Genomic DNA, 15,492 nt, shown 5'->3' with positions numbered 1-15,492 from the left:
GATTTAAAAATCCCACTTGTTAGTTACAAAACAGACTTCTACTAACAGCTATAAAATCTAATTTAATCCCTATTGGCATTAACTAAATAGCTGCACTTAACACCCTGCTATTGCCATAAATATATAAAATTCCCTTTGAAGTTATAAAAGAAACTGTTCAGTAGGATAAACAGGGTCTCGTGAGTCCAATCATATGGTATCTCCAAGGCATAACAAATGTTGTTTACATATTGTAAGGATTTTGTGGACAGTGTATTTAAATAGATTAATCCATGTTTACACTTATTAATTTGCCCTTTTTCTCAAGAAAATGCATACTAAATTATGATCTATAATTATCCTATTTAAAAATAATTGGTTAACAAGTGGAAGACTAGGTCTGTGTGGAATCACAGCTTAAAATGTAACCAAATAACCTGGCTAAGCTGGAAGAAAATACCAATTTGTTCAACATAGTGCCTTTTAACGCACAATTATATTGCAGAACCTTAGAAGATGAAGTTATCTTAAGTCTGGCTTAGGAGCAGTTAGTTTGAGGCAATCTAGAAAGTGACTGTAACAAGTAAGAAGGAAAGAACAAGCAAGCCATGGTTTATAACCATCCTAAAATGAACAGCCAGGATCTTTATAACCATGCATATCCTTATAACCATTTGCTCCCAAATGAGGAACAACACAAGGATTTATGGTCTTCTAGAGCTCAGTGATCAGAATAAAGAAAAATATTTATAATTATTTTCTCCCAATCTTGAAATAACTGGTAAGTACGTTGTTCTGAAGAGGGTAGCCCTAATGCACTGCACTGGATAGCAAAAGAGCCATTACAGTGATCCACAGGCAGTACTATGTTATGCAGGAGTTAAAACAGCTATCTCAGAGCAACCAAGCTGTCTTAAAGATAGAAATTGTTAGTCAAACTCAGAAAACACTAAAATTTCATTTATACTTTCAAAAAAGATGCAAAGTGCTGATCAGACTCCACAGTCAGCTTATCACTTTCTTTGTTGATAAATAAGATCATATTGTGATATTATAGCCAAAAGGAAAGAAGGACAACCTTAGCAGAGCAGCTGACATTAACACCAAAATCTGTAGCAGGGTGGAGATGTGTGCATTTTATTTTGGAGTTACCTAATATACTCCAGTCAGTACATTTAGATGTGCTAACAACTGCACATGCTCCATACAGATATAAAAACCACTGTCAAAGAGCAACATTCAAATGCAGCTACATGTTTTGGCTTACCCATAATGAAGAAATAAATTTGGCAAGATTTTTGCTTATTTGCAAAAGAATTCCTTGCTTAGAAGCCCAAACTCTGGACATGGCATGTGTAACCTGGGGATGCATTAAGAGCTTTTGTGCCCCTTGAGCCTACTGCATACTACGTAGCCAGCAGAGTTTATACACGTTTATACATTTAGGGAATACATGTTTATACATTTAGGGAATAAAGAAATAAACAAATATTATTCCTAATGTTCTGTCCCTGTTTATTATGGCTTTTATGACACGGTCTAGAAAAGTTGCAAGAGTTGCGTATTGTGTTCTATTCTGGTATGTAATTGCACAATAAATTCATGGCTCTGGATGCTCTCCACTATAAGTAAGCTAAAGATTTTGGGTATCAGCTTTTTTCATGAAAGTGTATTCTTTTGGTGTATGAAGCACAGCTTAACATACAGTCTTTCACAATTCGGAGAGGAAAGTAATTCACAGAATATGTAAAAACCAGGGCTTTAGGCAATCGTAATCCATGCGTTTTGTCTTCTGTTGAACAGAGATAAATTCTTCCACTCTAAGTTAAAGGGATGTCATCGCATGGGTTTAGTTCATGATGGAAATAAAAGACTGGTTTTAGATGGTTCTGTGCTTATTTTGCAACTAGCACAGTACATATGCCTTCAATTCAATATATGGTGGTGTATATGAGGAAGAAGCTCAAGCTCCCGAAGGGTTTAATTCTGAATCACTAATTTAGACACAAATATCCTTAATTCATTGTGACATGTTATCTGAACAAGGATTGCAGAATCCTTTGTAAGTATTGTGGACTTCTGTTAACTGGTCAGAGATGGCAAGGAAATCATGCTTTTGCGTGGGTACTGGTGGCTTAGTTCCCACTACTGAGTGCTAGGATCCTTTTATCTGGTTTCCAGAAGAATAATAATAGATGAACCCAAAGGTACTGATGTAAAATATCATGCATTCAGATGACACATGACAAGGTTCCCAGGCCTAGCCATGGTCACACACATCCTCAACCTCATCAGCAACTTCCATGTTTATGGCTATGCTGTTTCTCCACCCGACATCAGAAATTCTTTTCTCTTACCCAGCATCTTACCACATTTCCTTGTTTTGCTACCTAATAATACTACTAAGCCCCAGGTAAACAGGTAATGTTTAAACAGTTTGGTAAAATAAACCACAGATTTTGCTCATAATCTTCTGAGCATCTCTAAGGTTCTTTCCACTCCACACCATCCTGGGACATGTCCAGCTTTGACGGCAATAATGTGCTGGGAAAAGTACCATGCATTTCCACCTTCCCTTCCCTACTTAACTTATCCACATCAGACTGTAGGTCCACTAGACCACTACCTTGACTGTGACCATAGAGATACCTTTTGGAAAACTTTATCAAAGAGAGCAAGGGCTGTATTGTCTGTGTGTCCTACCATTGTCTGATCCATGTCCCTGTAGATGGGATCTGTGGGTTTTCTCACACTTCACCTGTCTCTCTGTTTTCGAAGTGTGGCCCTTTGCAATGAGGAAGAAGAAGCAGGGTGCACCACCACAAGCACAATGGAATCTTAGGTTCAAGACTAGGTTTCAAGATAATTGCAATAGAAACCTGGGCACACGAACATGTTCCTCTGCCTGCTCATTGCCAATGAAGAAAGCAAGGGAGACCTGGAGCAAACGGTGTTAAGTGCTGAGTACCCCTGTGACTGTGATCTGGGCAATATCTTTATGTTTTCCTCACCCCTGGTACCATTGCAGCCATGACAGCCCAACCCAACACATGGCTCTGCATGCAAACAAAACTGCCTAAATTTCATCCCACATGTTGTTTCTAAGGTACATGTGTATACTGAACTTTTTGTATAAGTTTGATTTTTCTGTAGCATACTTGAAACATAACATCTCCCTTCAAACTAACTGTTGGATGCTCAATGGCTGTGTAGCCAGGTCCTTCCTGCTAGGAGAACAGATGAAATATTGAAAACTGGCCCAGAAATGTGTAGCAACACATCCCACTCCTGCATTTAGCCTTCAGTACCCAGGTATGCTGTGTGCCTGTGAACAATAGATTGCAAATGAAGAACTGAAGTACTGTGAATTACAAGTCTATACAAACATTAACTATGTTTTAAAATATTTTCCCAGGTCTATTATTGTATTCCTGCCTGAAATCCCTGTTAATATTGAGCCAAGACATTTTCCTTACGTTTCTAGACACCATTCTGTCAGTAGTAATGGTTATATCAGATAACGTCCAAGTCAAATTTAATTGGATACATCTGAATCAGTGGAAAAGAAATAACTGGCAATTCAAAGGCTCTGCTCGAAGAGACACAGGCATTACTGAGCTCATTAAGAAGAAAATTGCTGAATATTGTGATCTCCTTATGAATCCTCAAATCTTTATGTAAGGAAGATGATTGGCTTGTAGAGTAAAACAATAAGAACAAAAACTTTTATTGTCACAGTTAGTACTCAGGAGTGGCAGTTCTTCCAGGACCATGGTGGGATTAATGAGGAAATGAAAACACTTTACAACTTTCATAAAAATGTATATTCATCGAACTCTTCAAGGATCAAAAAGGCCTTGCAGAGTTTCACTGTACAGTTCAGCTTCCCTACAATAAACCAGAGAGACTTTTGGACTTCCCAATTCCTACAGAAGAAATTTCCCATGCTACTGAGACTTTTAATAATGGCAAGCCACTGGGGAAAGCAGCATTCCCATTTTAATTTTGTGCATCTTTTGAAGAGAAGTCACCCTACTATGCGCCTGTGTACATTTAATCATTCTCTACACACTTTATCAGCGAGCCTTCTCCCTGTAGGACCAATACAATTAGGTACAGTACTAATTTATTATAAATAAAGCAAAGACCTGGTAAAATAACCTAGTTATCAATGTTTCATGCAACTGTGCCTATGAAGTACTAGCTAACATTCTCACTATGAGCCTAGAGATATACCTGCAGCATTGATAAATCCTAACCAACATGGGTTTATTAAAAAAAAAATAATCATCATATAATACAGAAAACCTGTTGGTTTTAATTGAAGTAGCTAGAGATTTATAGAAACCAACTGGAGCTTTCTTCCACTAATACTGTAAAATCCTTCAGTAAGATCAAAAAGGAAATGCATTTCAACAAAGAAAGCCTTGAATTTTCTTTTTGTATACCACGCTGACCTATTTTATGTATTTATCTCCACCCCCAAATTTAGTTGAAGTGTTGTTTTATATGCAAGAGCCTCTTCTCATCAGTGTTAAGGAATAAAAGGGTCCGAAGGTCTCAGATTAGGGGAAAAATGGCAGGCAAAGATGCTCTCTCTTTGGCGTGCTGTTTGTTCTGGCCCCAGGATCAGGTCACTAGAGAGATGGAGGAGGCATTCTCACAGAGAGAAATCTCCATAAAATCAGCATGTATGTGGATGATCTGCTCTTAACTGTAATGAACTCGGAGTCATCTCTTACGTATGTGTTATTCATAATGGAACATGGAAAAGTGGTTGGACTCTAATCCTATTTTTCAAAACAGATGATTCAAAAGAATTAACAGATTTTTTTTCTTCCATGATACAGCACAGCAATGATCTTTTAAGTAACTCCAAGATATTAAGTAGGAACAAATTTATGCTATGATTTCAAGATGCCATGCTGCAGATAAGCAAAATAGGTCCTTCTCTATCCATCCTCTTAACACAACCAAATATCCTGTCACTGCTGAGGGGAGTGGGGAGAAGAGGAAAGGCTCAGGGGCCACCACTTCCTCTCTTCAGGAAGGAAAAGGAGAGAGCTGAGGCTTCCTCTTCCCTAACTTCTCTTGTTCAAGTGCTGGAGGAGAGACCAACTTTTTTCTAAAAGAGACAGAGCGATACGATCACGATTCACAGCAAATAGGGCTTAGGAGCTTAAACCCTAATCAGTCCTACATCATTTTACAGTGCAGCCCTGAATATCAATAATCTTTAACTGGATGAATGAGGTCTATTTTATTTCAGAGGAACAATAGCAAAATTTCCTATTTTCAAATGGTTTATGTTAGAGTAGTGCACAGACATTTCTCAGCCATATGTAGACTCCAAGGGATTGCTTTTATACCTCTGATACAAAACACATGAGGAGAGGGAACATGGGGCTTTGTTTTGATTCTTAATTATATCACTGGCATTCCCCATGCAAAGAAAAGGCCAAATCCTAGCACTTTCAAAATTTGCCTGAGATAATTTTCAAAGATCACCTTTCGCAGAAGGGACTGTGCCCTTCCTGGTCCGACTGCACACTGAAGGGAGCTACAGAGTAAGGTGCTGTATATCTCAATTCTTCAAAACCATCATATGGACCACAATGAAGATAAAGCCACTAATAGCATTGGTCTGGAGGTAACAAAAGTCTCCAAAACTCTTGTCAAGGACTCAGAGAGAGACATAAACACTACAGTAGCAACTCCAACTTTTCTCTTGCTAGGCTGACCTGGCAGCTAACACCTCCTGAGGCTCTGAAGAATAGAAGTGCTAAGACAAGATCAGAAATAGAAAAAATGCCATTCTAGAACACTCTCTTGTAAGGGTGGTAACCTTGCATGACACATGGGAACTAACTAGAAAATCTCAGCTCACTATGCCCTTGGAAAATGAAAGCACTGGCATGGAAATATTCCTTACTCCAACATGAAGAGGAAACTTTTCCGCCTGATTAATAGGTTCACCTGCACGAGGAACTCATTTTCCCCAAGTCTCTAGTCAGCATCTCCCTTCATGCAACCTGTGGCCATTGCTCTTGTCCCATTTCTGAGCTCCTCTGAGAAGCGTCTGGCTCTGCCTCCCATTCAGCTCGCCTCAGGAAGCAAAGTCTCCATCAAGATCCAACTCAGTCATCTCGTCTCCAGGATGAACAAACCCAGCTCCTCAGCCTCTCCTCCTGTGCCATGACCACCCTGATGGTGCTTATCAGGCACCTTCCCATTGGTCAGCCTCTCTCTTATCCTGGTATCCACAGCTGAGCACAGCCACCCCACAAGGAGACCCTCCAAACCAAGTAGGGGGGAGAGACCCCTTCCCTGGACCTGCTGGCTGCACCTGTGCCAGCTCAGCCCTGGAGGTGGTTGGCCACCTTTGCTGCCAGGGCGCACTGCTGACCCCGTTCGGCTTGTTGTCCAACAGCACTCACTGCCTTTTTGGCAGAGGTGCCTTTCTCCAGGCGTCAGGAACATCTCCCAGCCACCTTGACCTTTCAGTGATGACAGACAGCAGCTTCATGATGACACTAGTCAGCTCCCTCAGAGGCCTTCAGTATGTCCTGTCTGATCCCATAGACCAGCTTATTTAAATAGACCCTAACTCCATCCTCCCCTACTGTGGTTGCTATCTCTTTTCCCCAAGCTTTGCTTCTAGCAGACAACCTAGCAGGTCTGATGGCAGGCAGATTCTGACAGTAAAGCCTGAGGCTTCATGGAGCAGTGCATCCACACTTTTACTGGTTTTCCTTCTCATTTTTACTACTGATGCACTTATAATAGCCATTCTTATTGTTCTGCTCATCCCTCACCAGTTTTGATTCCAGCCAAGTTTTAACCTTCCTCATTCTGCCCATACATGCCTGGACCACACTTCTGTGTTGCTCCTTGGTAGCCTGTCCCCATTTCTACCTCCAGTCTGCTTTCTTTTTGTATTTAGCTCAGTCAGGGGCTCATCTGTTGTCTCAAGTTTCTATCACCCATTTTTCCCCTAATTTATTTGAAATCTTATATTCAGTGGCATAACTTCACTTCAACAGAGCTAGAGTTTTACCACCCTTCGGAAATTATTACTGTCAAATTTGTCATCTTGATCATAACTTTTTGTTTTGCTGTTATCCTCTATTACAAATAGATGCTTCCGCTATAAATTATTTTTTGATCTAATTAAGCTGCATCTAAAAAAACTACAGTTTAATACGTTTGTGTCATTTTACAGCAGCAGCCTCCCAAATATGATGAAACAGTACTAATTCACTGTGACAGCAGATATAATCCTAGTCTTACAACACAGAATTTTAGCAACTGAAAAATGTTTTCCAATAATCTTCAGCAGTACACAGGAACATACTATTTTCCCTTTTCAGAACTAAAATAGACATATGCAAACTCTGTAAACTTCTTCCTTTCCAACATACCTGTAAAGAGCTGAAGGTTAAAGAGAGCACTATCCAAGAAAGTCCTTCTGGAAAGCATTAACTCACAAGAAAAAAAAAAGAATAAAATTTCATCCACATTTTTAAGATGACACAGGAAACTTCTCACACCTATTTTCCTAACTCCCTGGACAACACATTCATACTCAATTCCTAAACACTGTTTGCTGTAGTCTGAAGCACTGAAACACGGTTAGGAAAACTGGCAAATATGAAAATGATGTGACAGCAAACTTACATTCCTGTTCAGAAATAGCTTTAATTAGGAAACATTTACACTAATATCTTGTATACGTTGTTTAAGACGTCTGACTTGGCAGTTACACTTAAGGCTGGACTCAATGATCTTAAAGGTGTTTTCCAACCTAAATGATTCTATGATTCTAAGATGTGAAACATTTTAAAATGGTTATTTTCATATATTAAAAAAATTTGCTTGCAAGTGAAATTGAATGCATGCTAGATCATTCTTCTTTCACAATTCAATTTTAATGAAAACTTGGCATAGGTACTTTACACATCTACATCTATCTCCCACTCTGCTCTGCATTCTTGTTCCAAACACTGGTACACTCAGAATCTATCTTCTCTCTCCTTGAAAAACATTCCTAACAGCATTTTTTCCCAAAATCTCAGGAAATAAATATTTCCAAACACTCCAAGGCTCAAACCCAGGCCCATGCTGGTTTGCTTGCAATCTGAAGCTGCTCTCATTTCAACAATAAACTGGCCATCTGGTGGTTCCAAACTAACTCTTCCTTTCCCGCTTCTCTTCTTACAAACTCTTTTGTCCTCTTCCCTAAGAATGACAGAATCTTCCACTCTTCTGTGATGGGAGCTTACACCCAGTTCTGTATTACTTCAAAACTCCCTCCTCACTTACTCACACGGAACGTCTTTGAGTTCTGGGTAACCAGACTTTCCCAACACCTTCACAAAGCCTATCACTGTGACATTACTTTGTATATCTTGAGATTAAGATCTTTGTCTCTCTGGTTGTCACTTCCCCAAGGCAAAGGCAATGTTTTCCCACAAGTTCTCCTTAGTGCTGATTGTATCACACAGATAATTTTTAGTTACCTTTCTGTTCAGAGCCACACCATCTTCACAGTCCAGCACTGCACAATCTACATTCAGTGATGGGATTTTTCGTATCTTTTTTTCATCATCCGCAGGTACATACAGGACAGCTCGTCTGGGAACATACTTGTGAGATGATGCAAAGTGATAACTAAGCTTAGGAACACCAGCTGGCAGAGGAGAATTCACCCTGTAAACGATATTGTTAAAATTAGACTTTTGGCTACAATTCTATAAATATTATTTGACTATATTTTAAAAGTGAAACATTTCTAAGTAGAGAGTGGCTGGTTTTTGGTTATCTATATTTCCCCCCTTAGGAAGAGTGAAGGTAAGGATATACCTGTATTACAGTTAATTACAGTATAAAACTCTGAAACTACTATGTTCAACAGAAGTTGCAAACATAAACAGTCACAACTGAAGACCTGCCAGGGCTGAGGTTATCCATTCAGCCTTAATTATGCTGGCCATTCTGGGTGCTATGGCAAGCATGAAATACAGAAGGGTGGTGTTTGGCTTTTCTGCTGTCATAGGACTCCGTAGGATGAAAACTGTGCTGGGAACAGATCAGGACTGCTTTAGAGAGGAGGCTGCTATCTGCCACATTTTCTCCAGGAGCTGGACGTCATGCTAGGAATGAAGCAGGGGTGCTGACTAAAACAAACAGGGGCTTGTGAAGTTGATTTTGCAACCTTGGCATTATATCAACAAACATATTTGCATGCAAATTTTAAATAAGCAAAATGGATGGAGGGGGAAATGAGGAAAACAGGAATGAAAACCCCATGTAATGTGGAACTTCACTAATCCTAACGTTCTCTCAGAAGCCTTCAGACCTTCAGATCCACAGCACAGACTTCCATTGACAGAGCTTAAAAACCCACCAACATAAATTTATAAATGCTTTGTGCACCACACTCCAGTGGTGTCACATGGCTTGAGCGAGTGACATATGTGGCCCACAGGCATCAGGTTTGTGGTGGTCTCCACCTTGTGCACATAGTGCTGGTGAGGACCCAGCTAACCTACCTCAGGCATGAGCTGGGTTAGTGCACTTGGAGGCACTAGGATTGCTGGGTGAGGCTGCTCTCAAGGGTGGTGGGGAGCTTGCTTTGCTCCACAATTACAAGCACTGAGAAATAAATTGCAGAGGGTGCCACTGTGATTCGTGGCCTTCCAAAAAAACTCCTTGCCTGCTCCTGTTTCTCCCCATTTCATGCTGTAACCCCCAGGCCTATTCTGCTACACCAAAAATGAGGACAAAATAATACAATTCGCCTTCATACTCAGCACAAGGCACTTATGCCACAGAATAATCCTACCATATAACACCGTTATGCATTATCTTGTATATTATTCACCACTTTGAATAATGTAAAGTTTTTCTAGCACCATGTTGAACATGTCATTATCGCATTACATTAGAGATCCATGCATTTTCCTATGCCCCTCTTAATAATGCTTCCCAAGTTGCTACACTTGGATGACACCTGGCTACACATGCACGTGGGTTTTCTTCAAAGTGAACGTGTCTAAAGCTCTCAAATGCTTGGAAATGAGTTCAGTCAGTCTAAATCAGAGCCAAGATGGTATGTCACTGATGGGTAGCTATAATGCTTGCCTTTCTAAGCTGAATTTGTCGAAGAACCCTCTCTTCTCCTGGACTGTGCACCCTAAAAGCTGAATATAAGCCTTGGGTTAAAAAGATGAAGAAAGTTTTTATCATATTTTACCTCAGTAAACAAAACGGAAAAAGAAAACTATTCCGCTATCTCCACTGCTGCGTTTCTGCACATCCTGGTTGAACCAACTTTATGAGCCCACAAAACCCCACTCTTCTTTGTAACATGCCTGGTAATGCTTCCTTCAGCCTAAGAAATGGGGTAGCTTGGCTGTTTAACAGGAATTATTTTATTACAAGTGCAAGTGCTACCCTTGATAAGTTGATAAGTCTTCTTCATCTCTAAGTGCAATAACATCAAGACTCAGGTTGTGGAGGTTTTAACAACACTTGGAGACACGCCATTGACATCCACTGAGTGTATCCCAAGTACTCTCTTTGCCCCTCTCCCACAAACCACTTCATGTCCCCTGCTTCAGGTTGAAGTGGGGATGGTAAAAAAACTTGTTGTAACTCAAGTGCCTGCTAGTTAAATCCACTTAATCACATTTTCTTGCAGTAGTACACTTTGGAAGAGCAAGGAGGAGGTGGAAGAGTGGTTTACCTCAAATGGAAAGAGGAGAGTCTTTTTTCAGTGTGACACAGAGGTCAGTAAAGAGGTCTGCTGTCCTTTGCTAAACATATATGAGGGGACAAAAGTGATTAATTTCTATTCGCTTTCTCTGATGGCTTCAATCTTGTGGTTCCCAACGGCACAAAGGAGTCAAAGAGCTCAGCCCATTAATAGTTAACTCCAGACTAGAGCCAAGCAGCCCCTGAAGCACTCTTAATGATTGCCTCTCACCAACCCTCCAACATGCCAGAAACCTGATAGGCATGGCTAACACCATAATCTCAGAGCATGCTGAGATGAGATGTATCTCCTGTCACACATGTTTCCCGGGATTTCTTCTGGGCTGTCATCAAGCGAAGGACTGTATGACCAGCCAGTTTCCCTCTCACTGCCGCTAGCCCCACAAAGGCAGCCCTGCTCTGCATACCCCACACAACGGTGTGTAGTATTGTGTAGGTAAAAGCATCAGTACTTGAAGGCCAGATATAGTCAGGTGTCACTACTGAGGTCTGTGAACTTGTGTTTAGATGGAACAGTACAGCTTCCAAAGCAGACCACCTGACTCCAAAGAAGTGATAGATTTAATCCATTGAAATACCATCACTTAATAGGCTCAATGTTAGAAAAACCACTGCCTGCTGACTATTGGTATCTTCTCCTAAGCTAACCAACTTTGTAGCCACGTAGGCTCAAAACACAGGTTTCTCAGGACAAAAATTATTAGAAGAAATATACTGTAAATATGTCAAATTATTAGTCTTATGGGACATTTTAGCAAGTTTAAGAAGCAACAACTTTTTCAAGAGGTATGGTCAGAAAAAAAAAATATGCAGGAAGAATTGGTGTCAGTGGACCAGCACAGAATCCTTCTCCTTTCAAAACAAAGAGCTCTAGAAATGCCTGTGTAAAAAAGGAGTTTTCAACAATTATGCTTAGGTATGACTGCAGTAAATGTTTTCACATGCTATTGTTTTGACATATATTTTTAAATCATTACTGTGCATTTTCCTTGCATAGTCGTATTTTATGTTCTACAATAAAATGAAAAGTAGAGGAAGACATGGATTTATTAAGAAATCCATCTGCCTATAGACCTTTTTAAAGCAGTGGCAAGGCCTGGGGTGCTGTATATATGAGCAGTTAGCTACTCTGGTAGGAAACATTATCCTGATTATCTTGACTTCTGTTCTTTTGATAGAATTAAAAACTCCCCAGCAGTTACTTTTTTAGGACAAAAAACCCACACAGCACTGTGATCTCGATTATATTGTTAACCCTGCGCCATAAAGCGGAAGAAAATCTTACATATGTTTCCTGACTCCAAGTATTTTAATGATTCAAACTAAGCTTGACTATGGTTTAAACTAAACACATGGACAAAAGCCAAGTGAATTTGCTAAGACAATGTTTCTTCCTTTAAGCACTGTGAGTTAAAATAAGGACTAGGCTATTGGGTAATGCTCATTAAATTGTTTTACAGCAGCATATTTTCATTCATAGCATTTAACAGCATACTGAGTGCTCTTGGGTCTTGGAAATAAAACTAGATTTCTTCAGCAAACATAACACTCTACTAAAGTCTTCATCAAATATGTAAAAGTAGCTGGCAAGTTAAAGTTACTCATGGTCCTCTGAGAACCGTTTCACCCAAGAGTGAATAGTTCATCCTTGGGAATGAGAAAAGAAAACCTTTTTGATTACTAAGAGACATTGCATTTTGCAATGGCAGCCGTACACCGTGACTGCAGCCAGTGAAATTACTCCCAATTATGCAAATTTCCCTGCTATAAACTGCATTTTCACATTCCAGTGTTGCTCATACTCACACATATACTTAACTGCACACACCTGTGCGGTCTCATTGGAGTCAACAACATATAGCTCATGAAGTAAAGTACTCCCACAAGTGATATTCAGCACTTTAACCTGTTCCTCTGTTCCCTGTTTATTTGCTAAATCAAATTACCTCTGGAAGAGATGCTACATTGGGAACTGCCTAAAACATTGCTCAAAAGGCCAAATCTCTTCTTCTACAATCTTCGGCACAGTGTTGGCCAAGTGTTTCTGAAGCGCATTTTTAGGCATTTGATTAAAACCATTAAAAAAGCTGGATAATTGCCACAACATGTATTTCTGATATCTATGCATGAGTTTATGATCTCCATGCATACCAGTCACAATCCTGGATGTCTGTGGTGCTGTGGGAGAAGGACAGAAGTGACCCAAGACCCACAATGCCTCCTGAACAAGACCCAGCTAATGCAGCAAAAATCTACAAATTGTTTCTCTGATATGTGCAAAAAAACCACCCCACTCCAGAGTAAATATAATGGTTTTCATATGTTGAAGTCACTAGGCAGTAGCACACAACCACACACAAATAATCTACCAAAGACAAAGAAACTTCTATGGAATTACACAGCCCCGCAATTTGCATAGTAATTCTTTCTAATTAAGAAAAGAAGATACAAGTTGTTTGTTATAAACATCAGCAGGCCCTGTGCAAATAGGAAGGGCTCACAGCCGAGCTGAGTAGTTGTCGAATCAAAGCGACTCGCCGGAGAGTTTTATTGGTACAGCTGCGGCGCATGCATTTTATCACACATGCTAATAATCCTGGTTATGGCACTAACATTTTAATCATTTGTTCTCTGGGCTTGTTTCTCAAACAATTAGCACTAATGAATGGCCAAAATACCTCGGATCATATATGTCTAATTGCAGTCAAGAGCGGTTATTGTCCGCATGTACATTTCAATTCACCTCTGGGGATAATGTTTGTTAATTGTATTTCTTTATATAGCAAGTGAAAAAAAGCTGTTCACTCAAAAAGGGACTAAGTGTTCTCTTCTTTCCCTTTGTTCCCACAAGAAGCTAAAGTCACTTCAAGAGGCACTTAATCCCATCATCCATGGTTACAATTGCCTTACAGCATCAATCAAAAAGAATCTGAAGTAAAATGATGCAGCTATATTGTGTAATTAAAAGCAATTCAGGTAGTTATTGCTTGGGGCATTTTCCAGGTCCAAATACTTAAAATGGCACTGCGGGGATTCTAAATACTGTAGTGTTTTAAATTTGGTGAACTACAATATCTCACAGAGAAAGGGGAGGAATATGCAAAAAAAAAAAAATCTCCTAGTGTGTATTGTAAAGCGAAAGAAAAGAGGAGGAACAGCTAACGTTTGAAGTGACAAAATCTACAAGTCTCCATATAAAAGGGAAATAAAAATATCAAGAAGAGAGAAAAGGGGAGGAAAAAGAAAAGGATAGCAGTTTTCAAGGAAAAGAAATTCCCCGTAATTGTTTAGAAGTTAACATGTGAAAAAATGCTAACGTTTCCTCACATGGAAAACAAAAGGTCATGTCACAAGATTTACCATCAAAATACAGGTCCCCGAATCTTAGTGCTCTCCTAGTAGAAAGAAATCTGAGGTAAACTGAGCAACTCTTCTTTGGGAAAAAAAAAAAAGAAAAAAAGAAAACAAAGAAAAATACTTTGGTTAAAAGTGAAGAACTATGATATTTACTTTTGAATTAAAAGTAAGGGAAGGACCTTTACATAACAACTGCCACTAACTCTGATCCAATTATGTTGAAATTAAAACTGGGAGGTTATCAACATACTGAGCATTCAGCTTTACATTTTGATTTCTCCCTTTGTTCCAGACTCAGTACGGTCATTTCCCTGACCTTCAAAAAACTAATTAAGTTTAAAAACCTAACCTAACCTAACCCCCTGTCAGGGCAGGCAGAAGCCACCAGCTCTCATGGTTTGAGATCTCTTGACAAGCAGTTTTCCTTACCAGAGGAGGCTTTGTCTGATTTTAAACTTCTCACCATAAGGCTGATATTATCTAGCACAGATGTAACATGAAGATTAATTCCCCTGAAGCTGATGGAAGGTACACAGGTGTAGAATTGGCCCCCCAAAAGTCTGGAGAAGGTGAAAGAATAAACCCTAACACTTTCACAGCATCCTAAGGGAGACAGGCAGTCTGCACCCAGCTGCGGGCATTGAGCGTGGTGGGTTGAAGAAGTGCTCACAAAAACTCAGTGAATTAAGAAATTTAACCCCCGTAACAACCAGCTTTGGATATCAAAAGGGACAGATTGGAGGGGGTTGCTCCTGAGAATGCTTGCCTGCTGGAAAAACTGTAGTGGGGAGAAATGAAAAGGGGGCTTCCAAGTGACCTTTCACAAGCACTTGCTCCAACTGACCAGGACACATAGCATTTTAGCCAAAAAATAGAGAGGTGAATCAAATGGGGAAGGAGAGCCCCACTGATCAAAAAAAATCATGATAGAGGGAAGTTTGAGTGGAAGAAAGCAGTTTAGGATTTAAATGGAAACTGAGCACCAAATCTAAAGTTGCTGGAAAGTAATTTTAGGAAAAATATGTGTCTGTCTGCTATTTATAGCTTTTTCCTATCTCCAGTAAATCAATTTAAGTCATATAACTAGACACTAGAGAAAAGATCGAATAGAAACCAGGAACTTACTGACAAAGGCTTAAAATCACGGACCTCTAAGCCATAAAATGATAAAAGGCTATCATAGGTTAAATAGTTAACCAAACTTTCTCCTCCCACCAGCACTAAATGTAAAAAAAAAAAAAGACCTTTTATTTACCCCACCATGTTCTTTCAACTACATTTGACCCTGTTGTTTTGGTTCACTCTGAGCTCCATCATGCCTTAAATTGCTTTGACTGAAGATCAGGGGTTTTTTTCTTCTCAATTCAAAATGGCCAAATT

The 15,492-nt window shown here is 39.7% G+C and overlaps 1 protein-coding gene across 2 annotated transcripts in view; it reads right to left on the bottom strand.

The window, feature by feature from the left end:
* The window catches only part of CLYBL (citrate lyase beta like), a 128,767-nt gene that overhangs the window by 71,544 nt on the left and 41,731 nt on the right, over positions 1–15,492 (bottom strand). For both annotated transcript variants that reach the window (XM_018071518.2, XM_018071519.2), the window contains exon 2: positions 8,499–8,688. In XM_018071518.2, the coding sequence (XP_017927007.1) occupies positions 8,499–8,688 (190 nt within the window). The remainder of the gene's footprint in view (positions 1–8,498; positions 8,689–15,492) is intronic.

Source organism: Manacus vitellinus, unplaced genomic scaffold (genome assembly GCF_001715985.3).
Source record: "Manacus vitellinus isolate BGI_N305 unplaced genomic scaffold, ASM171598v3 scaffold_2_pilon, whole genome shotgun sequence".
NCBI lineage: Eukaryota > Metazoa > Chordata > Aves > Passeriformes > Pipridae > Manacus > Manacus vitellinus.
The sequence above is the reverse complement of the archived record's forward strand: the minus strand, read 5'-3'. Positions and strand labels throughout refer to the sequence as shown.